Source organism: Aspergillus pseudodeflectus, assembly GCF_044049435.1.
Source record: "Aspergillus pseudodeflectus strain CBS 756.74 chromosome Unknown BJX68scaffold_34, whole genome shotgun sequence".
NCBI lineage: Eukaryota > Fungi > Ascomycota > Eurotiomycetes > Eurotiales > Aspergillaceae > Aspergillus > Aspergillus pseudodeflectus.
In genome coordinates, this window is record NW_027263810.1 from 267,912 (window position 1) to 286,603 (window position 18,692).

Consider the following 18,692-nt stretch of genomic DNA (forward strand, 5'->3'; position numbering starts at 1 on the left):
TGAATGTGTTAGGCGGCTGGGAGATGACACGTATGGTCTAGGGCAAATAACAGGACCTGGAACGCGTCCAAACTATCAAAACAGACCTAGAACAGGCGGCTACTGTTGGGTGTTCAGGGAAGGCGCGAAGGGCCGTTAGAGCCTCACCTCCGGCTCGGAAACTCTCATTCGAGAGCCCTAGGAGGCATCTTCTCATAAACATCGGAACGGAAGCAGTTCATGTGAATCTAGTATCTTTGTTGTACGCTACTACCCAGCTTCGGTACTTCTCATCCGTAAGACAGGCTCGGACAAGATTCAGACGAGATATGGCCCATGCGCAAGATTGATTTTGTCCAGATCCAATGCGCATTCCCTATTTCCTTACGTGCATCAAGCACGTGCCAAGACCCTCGTGTAAGTGACTAACTTTGTCGGAAAAGCTGGACGCTATAGGTAATGCTCTAGAAGAGTTCTAGAAAGAATGAGCAGACCACGTGCGGGGAAAAGGTACATTCTCGGGCACCGATAGATCACCAGCGCCGTGAGCGCTGCGCTTTCACGATAGGATAATGATGCTGAGGTGAGAAATTGGCACCTATGGGCTATTGAGGCAAAAGATACTCAAGAGATCTATAAGTGGAGAAAGACTGTACCCCCTGTTCATGAACCTCGGCCCAACGGCGGCTCGCCAAAGCTCCACCCGAGGGCGCTGCCCACCCCTCAGCAACGGTTTATCACTGCGTTAAAATTGGACCAACCGACTCCTAGACAAACTTTTGCCATCTCAAATTTCGGGTCCTTGATTCAAAGAAACAACAAATAACGAAAATGCCCGCCCTGACCCCCGCGGAGCCCCCGAGCTTCGCGCAAGCCCTGCACCTGGTCAAACTCCGCACCGCCACGGAGCGCTACATATCCACCTTCCCCGCACTGTCATACGACTACGCCCCCAACCAGCCATTGAGCCTCGCACGCTCCTACGGCGGCCACGCCTTTGCACAGGCGATCTGGGCCGCCAGCCAAGGGATCAGTTCCTCAAACCCAGACCTCCACGCCCACGAAGCAAACGGGTACTGGACGCAAGCGGGCTTCGCGAACCGCCCATTCATCTACGAGGCCACGACGCTATCGCTCACACGGTCTTTCGCGCTGCGCCAGGTTACCGCGCGACAGCCCACGACACCATCGGAGGAATGTCCGTTTCCGGAGTCCGATGCGGACAAGGAGATGGGGCCCGTTGCGTTTGTTCTCACGTGCTCGTTTAAGCGAAGAGAACAAGGGGTCGGGTATGGGTTGAAGTTCGATGCAGAGAAGTACGGCGATATCCTGCGCAATGATCTGGATAGGCATCCGCGCCATGTGTATCTCCGGGGCCCAAATGGAGCGGGTTTGATTCGGCTGGCGAATTTTCCGAGCATTGATGTGCGCACGCCGGATTTGCGGGGCTTCAATGCGGGGAAGAAGGGCACTAGCCATCGGCGGTTGCATGTATACCGGGCCTCTTCTGGACAGCTCGATCTGCATCCGAACATGCTAGCGGCGCTGCATGCGTACGTCTCGGATCGAGCTGGCTTGGATGTATTGAGGCATGCGTTTGGAGTGGACGAGTTTGGCGTGTCGGGGAGTCTAAACCACAAGATCGTTTTCCACGTCAGTCCGGAGGAGATGGGAATCAACGACAAGGCGTGGTTTGTGCAGGAGATGTCGAGCTCTCGCGGTGGGGAGGGCCGGGGCCTGATTGAGAGTCGGATCTGGAGTCCGTCGGGGACGCTGGTTGCGACGACGGTGCAGGATGCGCTTTTTAGAAGAACTCAGGCGAAGCTGGCGTAGATTTGCCACATAGATACTCTGGGCGTTCATTGCTAGCTATAGACATGGAAACAGTTAGTTTGCTAGATAGGTATTTGACACAAGGTGTCTGGACCAAACCGTCAAGTTGTGTAAGCCTAAATGTCTTGTCCCTCGCCCAAGGGCCCCTGGGCCTAGGGTAGCTGTGGGTTGTAAGTGAGTCGGTGGCCGGTAAGCTTGTAGCCCTTATGTATGACAAGGGCTGCGCACAGATGTTGATAACCTTGATTTGGACAAGGCGACGGCCAGGTTGGCCCATTTAAGCACGAGCTTCAGGGGTAAGCTTTACTGCTGAGAAATCCCTGGAGATGGAGTGCCATGATCTTGTGGAGCATTTTCTCTTCCAGTGGATGTTGAAACTGAAAATCGAGTGTGAAGACAGGATAGGGAGGTAGAGTTGGGGCGAGCAAAGTCCACTGGCCGATGCTTTTCTCGCGGGGTGACTTGGACGATTGACCCGGGGAGTGGGACAGGGATCTTGAAAGAGAGCGGCTGGGGGAGAGGCGCTTCCAGCGGTTGGAAAAGGCGAGGATGGGAGGTATCTTTGATACGGCGCGGAGTGGGGAGTACAATGATGTTGGCGGGGTGATGTTGGACTTGAGAGCGCTGTGGGAGAAGATGGGAGTTGAGATTATTGGTGAGGATGAGATACTACCAGGTGATGAAAAGTCTTGGGAGGATATTCTAGTTGTGATCCCCCCGCATGACGAGCAGGTGTACTGGAGAGAGATTAGGCTGCGTGAGAGCGGAGGACTAGACTCGAGGGCTCGGACAATGCTGATCCCACACACGGAGCTGGGAGAGAGGCTTAGATTCAGCCAAGGATACTCTTCTGGGAGGCGCATTTCGAGCAGCAGGTCCTTTGTACACCAATGCCTTTTCAAGTACATAACACTGCAGTCTTCATGGGCCAACAGACAGACCATAGAAACCATGCTTTACGATCACCTCTAAAGCTACCGATTCAGGAACAGGCGTACGAACCCAGGTTAGATACAAAACCGAGCCTACTAATTGAATCATGTGAAGTTGGATTGCCCGGGTGGGACTGTGAGATCCAAGGCCCAAGACACGACAAGCAAGCTGGCTGGGACGGAGAATAAGCCATGGCGTGGCCAATTCACCTTGTGCTTGCACATCTTTCTCGTGGATGCTTACAGCTCAGCCTCAGTCCCACGTCGCTTACAGTATTTCCCGAGTCGCCATTGCTCCATCTCTAGATTGCTCCCCATATTCCTCCCTACCATGTCGTGTTCTCCACATTTACTCGTATTATAGCGGCATGGCCACCTTAATCGAGAAGCGCACGGACATCGGGGCTACACATATAAAGCGCCCCGCGCCTGTAACAGGTTCTAGTCAGCCCAGGTCCACAGACCCCAAGAATCTCCATTCAACCGTTGCCTCATTCCCTGGAAATGAAGTTCCTGACCACAGCATTCGCCCTCGCTCTCGTCCCCCTTACCCTCGTCGCCGCAGACAGCCATCGCCCTGCCCCTGAAGAAGGCGACCCCTCGGTGAGCCCTGTGATCTCGCCCGCCGAGCTCTTCGAGCGCGCAACGCTCGTCACCTGCTCGATCATCAACGTCTCCTCATACGTCAACTGCCGCGATGGGCCGGGAACCGCCAACAAGGTCATAGCGACGGCGCGTAATGGGGACAAGTACAAGTTCTCGTGCTTTGCGAAGGGAGAGTGTATCAATGGCAATTGGTGAGATTCGGATTCCCTTTGTGTTTGTTTCGATTTGGCCCCCTGTCTGTTGCTGCTTGCTCCAAGGTATTTGCGATTAACTAACGTACTATACTTTTGTGTGTAGCACCTGGGACCTCCTCGTCTGGAACAGTGGCCGCTGCTGGATTAATGGGTATTATACCTCTGCGGCGTGTAGCATGGGTAAGCCCCTCGGACGCCATTTATTCCTCGTCCCCCACATTTTTTTTTGTTCCTCGCTGCAACGGACCTGCCTCGCAAGCTGTCCGGCTAATACTGCTACTAGCGAACCTCGGGACCGATTGCTGAGCAATAAGCTCTTGTATTACCCCAATATGCGTAGATCAACCCTTAGGCTTTTTCGGTCATTAACGTAGCATTTTGTGTATCTTCTCCTGATACCCTTATATGTTCAAGTTTCACCCATGACCCGCCAACAATAGATGGGGTGTTTGGTAGAGAGAGCGACTGGATCTGGTGGTTGATCAGGGAGAAAGTGGAATGACCAAGCGTGTTGGTCTATGCTGTTATCTGTGGGTTTTGTAAACTCACTAGATCACCTACTTATCTTACTTAGCCAGGTGTTTAGATGTATGTATGTCCTAATAAAAGCGTTGGTAACTTTCTTCCATAGGCCAAATCTTCAAGACTATATTATCACTACATGGTAACCCCGGGAGTAAGGAGACATACATTTAGATTGCCCCCTCAACTATATGCCCTTCCAAGCACTTGCATTAAGAAATCACTACCATACATTCTATATGTACTCATTTATCTTATCAACCAAGCAAGTTCTATTCTGCCACAAACCATGGCCTCTAACCGCAAGTCGAACAAAAAGATGTACCCCTCTTGCTTGGCCAAGTACCGCATCATATATTCCAAGACCTTGTTCCAGATGAAGAGATCGACACCACCTACAGCGTGTGCGCATCGCCAGGCCATCTTACTTGCGCTCACCCAGCACCTCCAAGGTTAGCATCTCTCACTCCTAAAAGGAGCAACACGCCCAGGTCCTGTAACACTTCTGACTGCGCTGACCATGGTGGTGGCATAAAGTACGGCTGAGCGGACGGGCGCCGCCGGAGGCCAGGCCTGTTCTCCACACCCTGTAGTTGTATGTTTACTAGATTAACCCATTTTGAAAAGCATGTTGGACGTTTCAAAGCTTGAAGATGTGGTCTTTATGATACATTGATTTCAAGCATTTCCCAACCGACCACTGTGAATTGTTGTCGATGAGCTGGTACCCAACTACCGCATTGTCGACGGATGGGCTACAGATTAGACTCCCACAATGCCTCTTTTATAGGAGCCTTTCCTCATTCTTATAAAGACAAAATATTCTACCTGTTTGTTGCGATTCTTTCACTTGCCCTGGGTGCCGCGTCCATGCTAATATATATCACAAAATCATTCCCCCTTTAATACTTCTGCTTCAAACTCTCCACTTCACCCTTCTTTTAAGGATTAAGATAGAGTAGGACTGGCAAAATATGGCATCCACCAGGCACTGAGTTTAAAAGAGAATAAACTCTCTTGCTTATCTTACTCTATAACTCTTCAAGGAAGTGTAGATATATGAAAGCTTGGCCATGTTCAGTAGTCAGTACTGCCTTCCGTTTCTACAGATTTTTGCAAAGCAGCATGGTTGGGTATCAACTTGTCCATGGTCTGCTTGCAATGGCTTCTTTATACACTTTCCATTGAATATCATGGCAGTAAAGGCAAAGAAGGAACGCAAAATGTACAACAAAAAGCGTTTTCTCAAAGCGTCAACAAAGACATTCTCTCTCAGGAACAAAAGTACAAGACAAAGACACTGTGGTTCAAAGCATATACAAAGCCCACAAACGGCAAATATATAACAGACCCAGAATCCCCCCACCACCCAACTCGAACAGTCTGAATCATCTATACACGACCGCCAAAATGCCCCAGATACCTCCAGACGACCTCTGGATCGCGTATGGAAAGCGCCACGTCAAGCTCCAAACGGGCAAAGACGAGTTCCTTCCCTGGATAGTCGACCACCCCGCGCACTGGATCCTCGCGCTAGGCCCCTCCGACGACCGCGACCACTGCACGGTCTACCACGTCAAGGGCGGGCCGGGAAACTACAAGCACGCAGTTGAGCAAGTCGTCTCGCTCAATGCAGAGGGGTTCGAATCCATTGCGAAAGTGGGTACGATCCCTGTTGCGCAGCGTGCGGCATTCAAGAAGATTGTCGACACGGCAATACCGCGGCGGTGTCAGGATTACGTTGCCCATGTCCTGTTGCTCTTGGCGCGGGCGAAGATAATTCCCATGGAGGTTGCGGAGTATCATCGTAGGCAGGTTGACAAGTCTGTGTATGCGCAGCTGGTTGATGGGCCGGATCCGGCTGTTGATGTTGATCCAAAGGATGTGGAGCCTGTAAATGCTGCAGAGGCTTTTGGAAAATGTGAGGGGTTTGCGAGGAAGAATAAGTTGGGCTTGTTGGAGTATGATGCGTGTTTACAGTGATTGCTAGTCAGTTTCAGTCCTATCAAATATGTTGTCTATGGAGTCATGGAGCGTTGATAGCGGTTCTGTTCAAGAGTATTGTGTTTCCTGGTTTGGTGGCATATTTGTGTCTTTAGGTTAGAGTAGCCACTGGTACTAGGTATTTGACGAGCGCCTGGAAGAGATAAAACCCCTGTTCTTCTGTTTGCAGGGCGTAGTATAGCTGCCACTACAGGCCTATCATAAGGAATAAGCCCGCCATTTCCAAGTATAAAACTGAAACAACCAAGAGATAAAAGGGAGAGATTGGTATCAAGCGGCCCTTGCGATCGCACGTGGAGAGAATACACGAGGCCTACTAGGTATCTATAGATCCATTGCAAACACTTAATATAGCATGCCAGATTACGGTGCCTGTACATCAATCAACAACAAAATAATCAGCCTAAGCGCCGAATTTCTCGCTCCAAGCCTTTTCTCAACAACTCCCAACGCAGCCCGAATCTCATCAATCAAGCACTGGATGAGCTCCCACGTCCGATGCAGCGCGCCCGAGTCCAGAATCAGTTGGAGCATCTGCATCTTCTGAGCCTCGGATACGCGCTTCCCCTGTTTCTTTGTGCCGAGGAGCTTCAGCATCGACGCACGCGCAGCGGGATCTGCCTCGCAGCATGCAATTACAGGGAACGAGAGCTTGCCCTCGTCTAGGTCCTCACAGAACCCCTTTTGCTTGGCGTATGTCTCGTCTCGGAGATTCTGGTAGTCGTCGCGGACTTGAAAGAGACGGCCGAGGAGTTGCATGAGGCGCTCGAGGTCGGAAAGGGGCCATGATTGTACTGATATTGTTGGGGTTGCACTCTGCGATTGCGTCTGTGTCTGTGTCTGCGTCGTCGTCTTCGCCGGAGCGAAAACAACCATCATGCGGAGCACCATGACAAACATGGCTCCTGTTTTTCCATCGATCATGGCCATATACTCCTGGACAGACGGACACCGCGCCTCAAACTTCCACTGCAAATCCCAGCTCTGGCCCTTGGCAAGCTCCGCCAACCCATCTAGAAACACCCGCATCAGGTCCGGATAAACGAGGCTTGTGCTATGCGCCCTTTGCGCCGCATGCACGACCATGTACGTCGCACTATTGATGCACTGCGCAGACCCAAAAACGCGGTGCGTCGTAGGACTGCCCCTGCGGAGCTCAGAGTCGTCTTGGATGTCGTCGAGGATGAGGCTGCAGTTGTGCAGGTCGGTTATGATTTCTTTGATTACAATCAGTTGTTGAGTTGGGAGGTTGAACCAGGTGTTCAGCGCTGTTACGAGTTTTGTGCGGATGTTTTTCGAGGGGAGCGCGTTGATGTAGTCGATTGGGCCGTTGAGGGCCGTGTCGTCAAGCTCGGTTGAGCTGGTGATGTCGGCCATCTTGATGGGGATGCTATTGTGTGAGAGCTGCACACTGTCCTGTGATGCAGTTACTAGAGAGTCGCTCCCTGGCATTCAATGGCGTTGGTATGTGTGCTGAGGCTGAAGGTGATGCGACAGGACGTGGGCGTGGGCGTAGACGCAGGTGTACTGTACCTCGACTTTGTCCACAAGTTGCGTGTCGCAGTGATGGCCTGGAAACTGAACTACCGGCTGATGCTATTCGCCTAGTCTCGTCAAGATGGTGATCACCCTGCTGGCACGTCTGACAGCGCGGGAAAGAATGAGGCCTCGAAAATGTCAAAAAAAGCAAAGACCCAATGACAGGCAACGTGCAGAGCGGGGTGTGAGGAGCAGAGTTCTCCGCAACTCGTGCATCCTTCAGTTCGCCACAATGGACTGCAGACACGAGAGACGAGAGGAATATGATGTCTCACAATGCGATGCTACTAACCCAGCGTGGGCAGCGGGCTCCTGCCATATCAGGAAATGCTCCCCAGGGCCCGCGGGCGACGCCAAGCATCCAGTTCTTCAGCCGTGGTAGCTGCATATGCACCGTGACAGCTCCGCGAACCGTGCAGAGTCCAGCCTCTCGCCTCACATCCGTATTCCTTCGAATTCCGACGACGAGTCATGCCCATTCGGCATTTTCAACAGAACTGAGCCCAAAAGTCAGACTCCAGACCCCAGCCAGCCAGATACTGGCGGACCCTGAGAAATGCCCTCCACTTCGTCCGCTTGGGGTCTGGCCCGGGCCGTTTGTCGTGTGACTTCGCACTGCAGGCGAACTCAGATTACTCACGCTGAGTTTCATGCATGTAAGAATGGTTTGTGCGATGTTATTTACGGGGTTGGATTCAGCTCAGCCACCCTCAAGGTCCAGATCGCGTGTCTGTGGTATCGCTCTCCAGGGCTCGCCGGTTATTAGATCTCTGCATTGATGATGGCTTACCCCATTCATCCATTGGTCACATCAGGTATCAGTGCTTAAACACCCCCTGGACGCCAAAGCTACGATCATAGCATCCTTTGCTATGGACAGCCACTACAGAAGTCATCTACGGCTGACAAGCCACTCAGCGCCAAAAGAAGAAAATCCAGCGCCACATGGTCCGCGGGCATTGAATGGTGTTTGCCTCTGTTCAAAGGATTCAGTGACAGCTCACGAGACAAAACCACACTACACACCGCCCCTGAGTTCTGGAGAATCGGAATGATCGGATCCAAGACCCATCCACTCACTAAGGTAGTCATGGTTCCAAGATCAGAGCGATCCACTGGCCCCGATAGGAGTAGCACGTCGGTAGTAGAGAGGCTGTCTGAACTCGCCTGGAGGTATAAATACCAAGTAGGAAATACAGAGCATGGACCATTGAAACTTCCCCAAGGACAGCAGCATCATCAGTTCTACCAGTTGATCTAATTGCCTCTACCTTTGACTCCATCCCAAGATGCATTTCCCAATCTTCACCACAACTCTGACCCCCCTTCTCCTCCTCTCCACCACCGCAACAGCCCTCAACTTCAACCTGCGCCAAACCTTCATTCCCCTCCCGGCCTGCCTCAACGTCCGCACCGTCCTCGAAGCAACCGACACATCCGCCGTCGTAACGTCCCTCTTCACCGAAATCTGTTCTGCCTCAAACTCGCAGCCCCTCCCCGTGGACCTCATCAGCTACAATGCCCTAATCCGCCCCTTCCTCGAGAGCGTCGCAACCGCCGAAACAGCCAACATGGGCGCTCCTCAAATCGCCCCGAGCTACCTCGTCCTCCTCGACGCGCTCTTTGATCTCGCGCGCACCAGGTGTGGACTCGATGCGTTTGAGAGCGATGTTTGTGCGGCGGACGCGGCGGCGCTCGCGCCTGTGGGGGATTGTATCCGTCGGAATGGGTGGCAGGTGGCGATTAGGAATGCGTTGAGGATTTTGCCACTTTTCTCTCTCGATGCTTGCAACAGGCAGGTGGAGTTCTTTGGGAGGGATGAGGTTGTTGATGTGCTTGTTCCGCAGTATGCGAGGCAGTTTGCGGCGGAGCGTCAGGGGGCTAGGTAGGCGTTAGGCCGAGATGGATATACTGCTAGTAGTGGGTGGTTGAGATAGTAGAAGGGATTTAGAGCACGAGCGCGGTTGATCTCAAGCTTGGGGGGTTAGGGCTGAGAATGATGGGTGGAACATTTGTGATATTCACATCGACTTATTCAACATAAGTATATAACTACATGAGACGAAAAGCAGTCCTGCAATCAGTAACGACACAGCTATAGGCCAAGCCTGCGTCTGTCTCGGAGGCACGGTCTGGACACCCTCCTCCTCCTCGGAACATGACTCCCCGCTCAAAGCTGGGCCATCCCTTCTGTCCCTCCTCTGCCTTCTCTGCCACCCAAGAAACACCCAAAACAGCTGAATGAACCCAAACTCGGGCCAGAGACACCGCACAGTGACAATCTCAGTGTTATCCCGGTTGCACTGCCACAGCAGGAAATCACTCAGCCGCCGCTCGCCCGAGGTCCGCACAATCATGTCCAGCGGCGGGCAGCCAGCCGTGTACATGTTCTCGGACAGTGAGTCCACACTGATCGAGCTCGAGCACGAACCTGTACTCGCATTGCTGCTGTTGCTGCTACCATCGAGAGTAAGAGTACAATCGGCGACAGTCCTCCTCATCGCCGTCGCAATCTCTTCGCGCGCGGTATATCCCACGCAGAAGTTAAGGACCGCATTGGTATTATGGCTCGTCCGCTCCACGACACGCCTCATATATTGCTGCACATCCTTAGGGAGGAGATCCAGGCGGCCCAGAAACTGCACTCGGGCTTTGTAGCCATGCTGGCAAAGGTGCTCTATGAGGTCCATGTCGCTTCTGACGAGGCTCAAAAGGGCCTTAATCTCGGCCTTGGGGCGCTTGAAGTTCTCGATGCTGAATACGTACACAGTTATTGCTCTTATGCCGTAGGTGAGGCAGTTGCCGATTGACTGTTGTTTTATTTTAGTAAGTTGCGCTTTGTGAATGGGGGGCTTTCGTGCATGGATAGACGAATATATATATATATATATATAAGAGTATATGCATACCTCTTTCATCACCTGTGCGCCCAGCATATAGCCATCAATAAGTGAGATCTTCTTGGTCCTTGCGTAGCGCCGGTTCCCGTCCATGATGAAGGCGACATGTTGCGGGATGGGGCCTGTACGGAGGACGTTGAGGAGAAACTCTTTGGTATATCGCTCGATTCGGTCTCTGAGGCGCGATTCTCGGGAATCCTGCGAAAGTACTGACGATGACATGATAAAGAGACTGCGCGTACTCTGTAGGAATGGAGGTTCAAAGTCTTGTCCATGTACAAGTCGTGCAAGAACGATCCGAGAAACGCAAATCTTAGAAGAACGAGTACAGAATGTACTTCCCTGCTCATGTCAAGCTATGCAATGTGAGGGGATGGAGAGCGCGAGACTATTTTATTGCTGGCGTGTCTAATTGGGTGAACTGCGTCGGTTTCTGCGACCTGCACCGACTGACACCTGTCCAGGGATTTTCCACGAGCACATCTGCTTCTTGCGTCGGTCTCCAACTTCTGTCGGGCTTGATTGGCGTACGGAGCACTCCAACATTCAGCGTGACCTGCCGTGTACTTTTGCTTATTTTGACTTAGCTGTGGTGTGGGGTTATCACACTACATATGCAGCTAGTGCAGAAGGAGCGAACTATTGTCTTTAGGTTCAACGTGATGTGATGTGTCAGAACCATCCTCCACCTTGCAAGTCCAGACTCCAGAGCCAGTTCAAAGATATGCTAGTCTCCATGTGCTTATCGCTGGCTGGCTGAAAAATCCGACCAGATCAATGATCACCCCCATCAGCTCGGAACTCGGCCGATCTTCTTCGAGACAGTCAGCAGAAACGAACGGAACAATTCGTACATAGTACTTCGTACTGCGACAGCGGAACCTTTTCCAACTTTCTATTGACTTTGACACAATTCTTCTTCCAGATACAGCACAGCACTACCAATGGAAAAATCCCAATGCTCCTCGCCTCTCAGTCCAGATGAGCTGGCCCGGCTTGCACCAGCGGCATTCACCACGCTCCCCGTCCGGATCAACCGACACGACCAGCAGGCGCGAAAGAGTAGTTTTCAATTCGTGAAAGCTTGGATAGATGCTTCGCAGCAGTCACCTTTGAGCAAGCAATCCACGATCAATTGGGAGAATCTCAGCTCGTCTAGTCCCATCGGCCACTTGGCGTCCCTGGTACACCCGGAATGTCGACCAGAACTACTCGTCTTTATGGCAAAGGTGTTTGATTATGCTCAGATACACCATGGTATGTGTATCCTGCCAGATTCTGTTTGGTGTAGATGTGGTATGCCGCGGACCACTCAGTAACTGACTGCGAGCAGAGATTGTGCAGCCGGGAAACGAGTCAATAGCCAAGGTACGTAAAGGTCCTCAAAATAATTATCTAATTTCAAAGACTAAGCCGGTCAAGCCAATCTTAACTCCCGAATCAAACCCGCAATCACAGGCCCCTTCAGAACCAGAGGCAGCGGACACCTTGGCCGCAATGTTATCTCCCAACCCTGCATACAAGCGCATTCAGCTCTCCCTCGCATCCGAGTTGATGGAAGTCTACGAGGACAGCCTGCAAGCTGCTCTTGATTCCGCATCCGTTGTTGTTAAAGCGATTTGGCTGAATCAACAGGATGCGTGTGAACCCACGATGTTTGACCTGTACTTCCTGAGCCAGCAGACCAAGGGGAAGTAAGTTATTTCTTCCGCTTATTTGCTTTGGGCTAGAGGAGCCATAGTGTGCCAGTTGACTCACGAATTTTATTAGAGCCCTGGAGACGACGCTCCTCCTCGAGGTGGATCCCCGACCTACCTCCGCTGAGCTTGCATGTGCAGAAGATGTTCTTGCGCCGCTTCGCGTTGCACAAACTCTTGCCCTTGAGTATTTCAGCTACGTCGAAGTGGTGGAAGAACAGAATGTCGGAACCACGTCTAGTTTATCATCTTCGTTGCCAACGAAAGGCGTCCCTCTGCTCATGGCTGAACACGGCATATCCAAGGAGGAGGCACTGGCAATTCTCCAACGGAAGATCGTAGCCGCGGAGGAGGAGCACAGCGATAAGTTCAAGACGTTCTCTGAAAACACGACTGTGCCGGATAATGTCCGACGGTATGTCGAGATGATCCGATTGGCAACTGGGGGTCTTCATGTTTGGGCCTCGTGTACGCCTCGGTACCAGCGCAATGCGACGAGAACTGAAAATGCGAAAAGAGCGGGGCTTATAGGGACCAACTACGAGCAGCTGTCGTGGATACGGCGAAGATCTGGATCTGGCTTCGTTTTGGGTTTCTGGATTCTGATTGCGGTGTTGGTGTTTCTGGCGCAAGGGGCGTTTTCCTCTTCGTATCGATTCAGGTTCTAGGAATGAAAAGTCGGTACCAGTATACGACTACTCCTCGTGCAGGGATGAGCTTTCTATCTGCTTGGCTCTGTTTCTCGCCAGGTATACAACCGTAGCCACGAATAGCCCTAACTACATTCATGGATTATATAATCAGCACTATAGTGATGAACGACAACAAATCGAGAGATTAGCAGCTCATTTCCAAGCTGTACAAAACGTTATCAGACGACAAACCCGCGACTCTGACCGCAAGTACCCTATACAGACTTTCCCCCTTGCATCCACCCACCATCCGCTCCCTTCCCCTCCCTGATCCCATCCCCCTCAACAGAAAATTCCCCCATCAGCCAAGCCCACAAACCACCTAGGTGAGAACCAAGAAAGACCGCAAGTTCCTCGGCAGAACATAACCGAACTCATCGGAAGCAAAGTGGGTGATTTCGTCTCTGCAGATGCCATCGGCGTAGAGCGAGAACTCGATGGCGCGGCCCGGGGAACCGGCATTAAAATCAACGATTTCGCCCGCGGCGCAGGAAACCCTCGTGCAGGTGCCTGTGCCCGTGCCCGTGAAGGTTTGGCCGCAGGCGTTGATTGTCCAGGCGTTGGCGAGAGGGAGGGCGGCGAGGGTTGTCGCGACAATCGAGGAGATCATGGTGGTTTTCATTTTGAGATTGTGTTGTTTGCTTTCGGAGATTATTCGCTTTGGCTCAATTGGTTTTGGTATTGGGAAGGCGGTAAATTAATGTATTCGTGTGTAGTTTGTAAAGTGTGCTGCTGATGAATCGAAGAGAGAAATACTGTATGCAGGGAAAGTCGAGGCCTTATATATTCCTCCGTCGAACACTTCATTCATGCACTGTGAAACAACACGTCAAAGAAAAGCTAATATTAGACCTCTCGCAAGCATCGATCGTGGCTGAGCCTTACAGACCGCACTTGCGAGCTTATGCCAATGCCAGGGTGCCTTACGTCGATCTGTAGATCTTGTCCTACTGCAGCTCTGACTCGACGAATCAACAAAGAGGAGATCAGAACACCAAGGTCTTAGCGTCCTTTGAATTGGCAGCCTTATTTTAGGCCCGATCTCACGGGACTAATTACTTTAAAGATCTTGGGGTAGTATGGGGCTCAGATGGACTCGCCAAGTGCATTGCCTGTCACTCGACATATTTGGAGTGAGACACGGCCAATTGTTGTAGGGTCGCTGCATATTACCCGAAGAAGCCGCCGAGCTAGCATACAGATGACGGGGAGGGATTCGGAGATTTCCCCCCCTAAAATGACTGCATGGCTCGTGCGACGTAGTCATACTCCTGGACGCTCCGTGAACCGAGCCTCAACCTCAGGGCTTACGGAAACCCCTTATGATCCCGACTGTTGGCAGCAGCGCAAATAGTTTCTAGAAAGAAGACTTTTGGATTGAACGGCCTGCGACCGCAAGAGTTAATTGCCCTCCGTGGGATTGAAGCATAACCCTCAATCCCTGCGAGCACTATCCGTCCCTTTGTCATTCTTCGGCAGCAGCTACCTTCCATATATTTTAAACTTCGGCGTAGCTGCTGGAAGACCTGCTCTGCAATGTTTTGACACTGACTTGCCTTGTTAGACGAAACTATTCAAACTGCTGGCCTGACACCCCAAACCGGCAGTGCTGTGGTTACTATACCAGGTAGAGCGATGAGACCTGAGGTTGTGCAAGGGGCGGGGAATGGGGATGACGAGATGGGATTGCCTATCATGGATATAGCAGAGATTGACCCTACATTTGGGAGTTGGTTTCTGGGTTTAGATCGTGGTGTGGTTTTAAAAAGGTGGAGCACATTCGTATCTTTTGTACGCATTTAGGTAGCTTTGGGGAGAAGTTGGCATATGGTAGCCACATGGTATGAAAGAGGGCTCAGGGCCATGGTTTTAGTACAGGCTGCAGAACAAACCCACCAAAGAAACAGAAATTTACTACCAAGCAGACCTTTGGAAGAATCATGGTTGGGAACCACTGGCTGCGATCGCGAGTCTGGGCTTGAATGCTTGTTGTTGCACTGCAGCTCTGAGTTGGCGAATAAACAAGCGTTGAGTTGGAACGCCAGGGTTGAGCTGGTACATGAGGGTCAGGCTTACTATCGGCGGAGCCCATGAGACTTGTGGATTCACGTTGCAACTATGCTCGGCAATCTCCACTGCCGAGACAAGATGATCTAGCTCAGACAGTACCGGTCTGAATGGCATAAGACAGGATGAGCAAAGTATCTCGAATGTAAATAACCCTGTGGACAGTACTATTCCTTTCCTGTGCTTCTGACAGTAGCCACCTCCACATCATCCCTGTCCCCATGAAACCTCTGGAACCTCCTCCTGAGATGCCTCATCCCAGCCCCCTCTCGTACCTCACTCGGACTACCCCGTCGGGTCCCAGTAACCGGTGGTGCCCCATTTGTGAACTCAGACGCGCGTCTGCCGCTACTAGTATCTTCCAAATCAAGTCTTCGCTCGGTATACCAGGAATAAGCAAAATACATCGCGAGAACAAAGAAGGTCAGCGGGGCGGTGATTGCCCAGTATACCCAAAATGTTCCCCGCGCTATAGAGTGACCGGCTGGGGCAGTGAAGTCGAAGACGGGCATTGCGAGAAATGTCTAGATAGTTGTGAGCATTCCGACACGAGTTGCATTAGTGGACTGGTCATAGATATGGCCTTGGGCAGGAATTTTTGCTTACTGCTGCAAATGTCGGCGGGAGAAAGAACATGGTCAACAGGGCAATTGCCTTCATCGCGGACGTATCACGTTTCGAGGCTGTGGCGATCTGTTGCGCTGTGTGGTTGTAGACCTGCTCGACATTATCTTCGTTACTTGAAGACACTTACTTGGGTGTTAGCTGGGAGTTGGGTGGTCTCACGTACAGCGGTCATTTGCGCTTGAGCTCTTTTCTCAATGAACCGGAAATCGGACAGCAGCACCTGGGACTTGCGCTTCGTGAATTGTATTGATGCAGATAGAATGCGCCCTGTTTCTTGGATACTGTCAGGTGCTGGTGCACTCCCGGCTTCGTGGTTATTGAGAGCATCTAGACTGCTCTGGATACAATCAATCACAACATCCAGAGTCTCGCAGTGTGTTTCCCAATATGTGGCAATCTGGATAATCCCAAGGACCTCGTTGGTGACATCCGTCTTCCTGAAAGTCTCGGCAGTGGGCCATGAAGGCATTTGCCCTTCTTCGTGTGGGTTGGTAGACGCCCGTATTAGCGGCGCCCCTGTTCTGCCGCTCGTGGTTTCGACTTCGAGCAATCCCTTCCAGAGGTATAGGTTCCGGTCATTCAGGAATGTGTGCTGATATTCGGCGAAGAGCACCGGCAGCAAAAGAGGGTGGCGGGCCAACTTGGGAAGGCTCGTCAGCTGTTTATGGAGAAACGCCTGCTGAGACTCGGTGCAGCCCAGAAGCAGTGCATATGCCACGGCGCTCTTGTGGTCGTAGGTGATAGCCAGTGCAACGTCCATCGCTGAAACGCCTCGCGTGGATCGTCTCATAGTATATCCTGGTCGGTGACGGGATCAGCGCTGCCGGGTCAAAGATGAAATGAGAGGTATTAGTAGTGTACCGGTCAAAGATGGATCCCTCAGTTGGTGCTCTTGGAAGTGGGATACTTGAGTCAGGAGATTCCATGTCGTCGCGGCTGGAAGACGAAACGCGCGCAGTAGGTGCTGGTATCTTTTTTGCGAGAACGGAACGGTTGTCGTGCTCGAAGAGGCGTATTCATTTCCTCGGACAGGAAAGTTGACCGTCGGGATTATTGACGGGGGGAATGGCTTATTCGCTGGTCCAAATCTGTTTTTATCACGTTAATCTCAGCCGCTATATCCATATGGGCTTCGAGACTCATTTCACATTAAGCGAAGACCTCCTGTTGCTCGCTCCGGTAGATCAGCTGCCTAAAACATAGTATGTCAGATCTGATACATTCATTAGCTTCCTGATTCAGATTGTCTTACACTTTTTAGGCTCTCTCCTAACTCCTGATCATTCACACTATCCAGGTCAACGGTAGCTCGTTTCTAGAATCCCTTTATCAGATGTCGTGGCCCATAAGTGAAGAATAGACTTACAGCATAGAAGTCGATTCTAAGAAAGTTCACAGTCGCTGGCTTGTATGTACAATAGTCCAGGAGCTCAGCTCTCGCATATCCAGAGAGAATTTCAGGATCCATATCTGACATGCCAGAGTCACTTCGCAGCTTAGGCGATGAGTACAACCAAGGGTTAGGTCTTATAAGTGGGTAGGGGAGGCTAATTTCACCTGATTATGGCCGGTTTGTGGGGTAATAATTGCCGTGAGAGCTCGTAGGGGAACAGGCTCCTTTTTACGAGGTTCCGTGCGGCTTACATCATTTCTCGGGTCTCTATAGGCTTCATTCCCTTGAGACCCTGTCATTGCCATCTTACCTGCTGCAAGCTTCTCGTGCTGACGTGTCTCAGGAGTCAGCTGACAGCCAGCCAGCCAGCCTTGCCATCATTTATCAGGCTTTCCCCTCGCCCCACCCGCAATTTATTATCAGCTAAATGCATATTTCTCACAATGGCTTCACTCGATGTAATTCATGACCCCGGTACAGCAGCAGACTTGGAGTACGCAATTTCCCCTATCACGGAACAAATGACCCAAAAAGCTAACCGATAACAAGTATCGTCCTAGTTCACGGACTCGAAGGGGACAGTCAAAGCACATGGACATATGAGCCTACAAATCTATTCTGGCCTCGAGATCTCCTCCCAAAAGACTTTCCCAATGCGCGGATCTTGGTCTTTTCTTATCCCGCCCGTTTCACGTACTTCTTCCCCGACGCAGGCGATCATGATCCGACAACCACACCTGGTCGTCATACTCTTGAGCTACGCGATGCCCTAACTCGACTGCGGGAATTACCTGAATCCGTGAGTCTTCCAGGCCTCTATGAATAGATCCTTCTTTCGAGGCGGTGCGAGGAGCTCACGTGGCCGTCTTCTTGATTCTACTGGTTCATATGCTCATGGCCTGTCTACGCGCATAGAAAAATCGGCCGGTTATCTTCATCGCACATGGCCTAGGAGGTCTGATATGCGCCCAGCTCGCGTCTGTTTCCATGTGGGACATCGAGTTCCTCATCAAGGGGATCATCTTCCTCAGCACGCCATTTGGAGACGGACAGGACGAGTCATGGGAGGGCATCATCCGAGCATACCATGCATTCTTCAGCGCCACGAACCCCCGAGTCATCACAGCGGACTCTGCAGCAGCGCAATCTACAAACGCCCAAAGAATTATCAAAAACTTCGACGCGGTCAAGGGCTCGCGTGACGACGACGACGACGACTTTTCCCTGAGAGTCGCTTTCCTGCTCCCGAGAAACGCAACGGAAGACCGCGATGGGAACGCCGCGATGATCGTCGAGCACGATTACGCCGTCCCGGACGATTACGACGGCACGATTGTTCCTGGGGACCAGGTTTCCATGACGAAGTTCCCCGATGGGAACTCGATCGGGTATAAAGTCCTTTGCCAGAGCATACGGAGGTGGACCGAGGGCGTGCCCAAGCCAGCGGATTGGAATATAAGCCATTATATTAGGCATACTGGCATCATGAATAATACGGGCTCGCTCTATGGGCTCATTAGTGGCGACATTCGATTCCCAGAGGGTGGGGGCCAGAAAATATAAGGGCATGTACATACTTTCCCCTCTCCCATAGCTCTGAAAGGCCTGCGTTTAGTGAACCAGACCCTTTGGGTGAGCTCTGAGTGCAGAAGTCACGCAGGCAATATCAGTCTTGGTCAATCTTGGCCAATTACCTTCTTCCAGTAT

General features: G+C 51.7%; 10 protein-coding genes across 10 annotated transcripts; 6 read left to right on the forward strand and 4 right to left on the reverse strand.

Annotated features, from left to right (window-relative positions):
• The first annotated feature begins 731 nt into the window (after nt 1-731).
• Nucleotides 732-1,911, forward strand: BJX68DRAFT_241462 (thioesterase-like superfamily-domain-containing protein). Its single transcript, XM_071040840.1, has one exon. The coding sequence runs from the start codon at nt 811-813 to the stop codon at nt 1,810-1,812; it is 1,002 nt and encodes a 333-aa protein (XP_070896981.1). The 5' UTR covers nt 732-810; the 3' UTR covers nt 1,813-1,911.
• Nucleotides 1,912-3,248: 1,337 nt separating this feature from the next.
• On the forward strand, nt 3,249-3,850 carry BJX68DRAFT_268909 (SH3 domain-containing protein; the record flags this gene model as incomplete). Its single annotated transcript, XM_071046213.1, has 3 exons — nt 3,249-3,541; nt 3,648-3,724; nt 3,828-3,850. 3 exons carry the CDS (start codon nt 3,249-3,251, stop codon nt 3,848-3,850), a joined length of 393 nt encoding a protein of 130 aa, XP_070896982.1.
• A 1,626-nt stretch (nt 3,851-5,476) lies between these two features.
• Nucleotides 5,477-6,049, forward strand: BJX68DRAFT_268910 (uncharacterized protein; the record flags this gene model as incomplete). The annotated part of the gene is made up of 1 exon (XM_071046214.1): nt 5,477-6,049. One exon carries the CDS (start codon nt 5,477-5,479, stop codon nt 6,047-6,049), a length of 573 nt encoding a protein of 190 aa, XP_070896983.1.
• A 384-nt stretch (nt 6,050-6,433) lies between these two features.
• On the reverse strand, nt 6,434-7,455 carry BJX68DRAFT_277221 (FPP/GGPP synthase family protein; the record flags this gene model as incomplete). The annotated part of the gene is made up of 2 exons (XM_071048288.1): nt 6,944-7,455; nt 6,434-6,835 (listed from the first exon to the last, which is right to left on the reverse strand). The coding sequence occupies exons 1-2, from the start codon at nt 7,445-7,447 to the stop codon at nt 6,434-6,436; spliced, it is 906 nt and encodes a 301-aa protein (XP_070896984.1). The 5' UTR covers nt 7,448-7,455.
• A 1,443-nt stretch (nt 7,456-8,898) lies between these two features.
• Nucleotides 8,899-9,498, forward strand: BJX68DRAFT_268912 (uncharacterized protein; the record flags this gene model as incomplete). Its single annotated transcript, XM_071046215.1, has 1 exon — nt 8,899-9,498. The coding sequence occupies one exon, from the start codon at nt 8,899-8,901 to the stop codon at nt 9,496-9,498; it is 600 nt and encodes a 199-aa protein (XP_070896985.1).
• Nucleotides 9,499-9,630: 132 nt separating this feature from the next.
• Nucleotides 9,631-10,602, reverse strand: BJX68DRAFT_268913 (undecaprenyl diphosphate synthase family protein; the record flags this gene model as incomplete). Its single annotated transcript, XM_071046216.1, has 2 exons — nt 9,631-10,419; nt 10,519-10,602. 2 exons carry the CDS (start codon nt 10,600-10,602, stop codon nt 9,631-9,633), a joined length of 873 nt encoding a protein of 290 aa, XP_070896986.1.
• A 711-nt stretch (nt 10,603-11,313) lies between these two features.
• BJX68DRAFT_241465 (uncharacterized protein) lies at nt 11,314-12,918 on the forward strand. Its single transcript, XM_071040841.1, has 4 exons — nt 11,314-11,766; nt 11,843-11,877; nt 11,932-12,203; nt 12,280-12,918. The coding sequence occupies exons 1-4, from the start codon at nt 11,454-11,456 to the stop codon at nt 12,872-12,874; spliced, it is 1,215 nt and encodes a 404-aa protein (XP_070896987.1). The 5' UTR covers nt 11,314-11,453; the 3' UTR covers nt 12,875-12,918.
• Nucleotides 12,919-13,162: 244 nt separating this feature from the next.
• On the reverse strand, nt 13,163-13,633 carry BJX68DRAFT_241466 (uncharacterized protein). Its single transcript, XM_071040842.1, has one exon. It carries the CDS (start codon nt 13,518-13,520, stop codon nt 13,221-13,223), a length of 300 nt encoding a protein of 99 aa, XP_070896988.1. The 5' UTR covers nt 13,521-13,633; the 3' UTR covers nt 13,163-13,220.
• Nucleotides 13,634-15,056: 1,423 nt separating this feature from the next.
• BJX68DRAFT_268916 (uncharacterized protein) lies at nt 15,057-16,352 on the reverse strand (the record flags this gene model as incomplete). The annotated part of the gene is made up of 4 exons (XM_071046217.1): nt 15,057-15,071; nt 15,241-15,489; nt 15,572-15,682; nt 15,756-16,352. 4 exons carry the CDS (start codon nt 16,350-16,352, stop codon nt 15,057-15,059), a joined length of 972 nt encoding a protein of 323 aa, XP_070896989.1.
• Nucleotides 16,353-17,418: 1,066 nt separating this feature from the next.
• On the forward strand, nt 17,419-18,594 carry BJX68DRAFT_241469 (uncharacterized protein). The gene is made up of 3 exons (XM_071040843.1): nt 17,419-17,478; nt 17,535-17,784; nt 17,901-18,594. The coding sequence occupies exons 1-3, from the start codon at nt 17,429-17,431 to the stop codon at nt 18,546-18,548; spliced, it is 948 nt and encodes a 315-aa protein (XP_070896990.1). The 5' UTR covers nt 17,419-17,428; the 3' UTR covers nt 18,549-18,594.
• Nucleotides 18,595-18,692: the final 98 nt, after the last annotated feature.

What these genes read in the sequence shown, in the direction of transcription:
- BJX68DRAFT_241462 (XM_071040840.1), top strand. Translation starts at nt 811, where the DNA reads ATGCCCGCCCTGACCCCCGCGGAGCCCCCGAGCTTCGCGCAAGCCCTG.
- BJX68DRAFT_241465 (XM_071040841.1), top strand. Translation starts at nt 11,454, where the DNA reads ATGGAAAAATCCCAATGCTCCTCGCCTCTCAGTCCAGATGAGCTGGCC. An exon ending in TTATGCTCAGATACACCATG is followed by an intron (nt 11,767 to 11,842) that starts GTATGTGTATCC and finishes GACTGCGAGCAG; the next exon opens with AGATTGTGCAGCCGGGAAAC. An exon ending in AGCCAGCAGACCAAGGGGAA is followed by an intron (nt 12,204 to 12,279) that starts GTAAGTTATTTC and finishes GAATTTTATTAG; the next exon opens with AGCCCTGGAGACGACGCTCC.
- BJX68DRAFT_241466 (XM_071040842.1), bottom strand. Translation starts at nt 13,520, where the DNA reads ATGAAAACCACCATGATCTCCTCGATTGTCGCGACAACCCTCGCCGCC.
- BJX68DRAFT_241469 (XM_071040843.1), top strand. Translation starts at nt 17,429, where the DNA reads ATGGCTTCACTCGATGTAATTCATGACCCCGGTACAGCAGCAGACTTG. An exon ending in GGTACAGCAGCAGACTTGGA is followed by an intron (nt 17,479 to 17,534) that starts GTACGCAATTTC and finishes ACCGATAACAAG; the next exon opens with TATCGTCCTAGTTCACGGAC. An exon ending in TGCGGGAATTACCTGAATCC is followed by an intron (nt 17,785 to 17,900) that starts GTGAGTCTTCCA and finishes CTACGCGCATAG; the next exon opens with AAAAATCGGCCGGTTATCTT.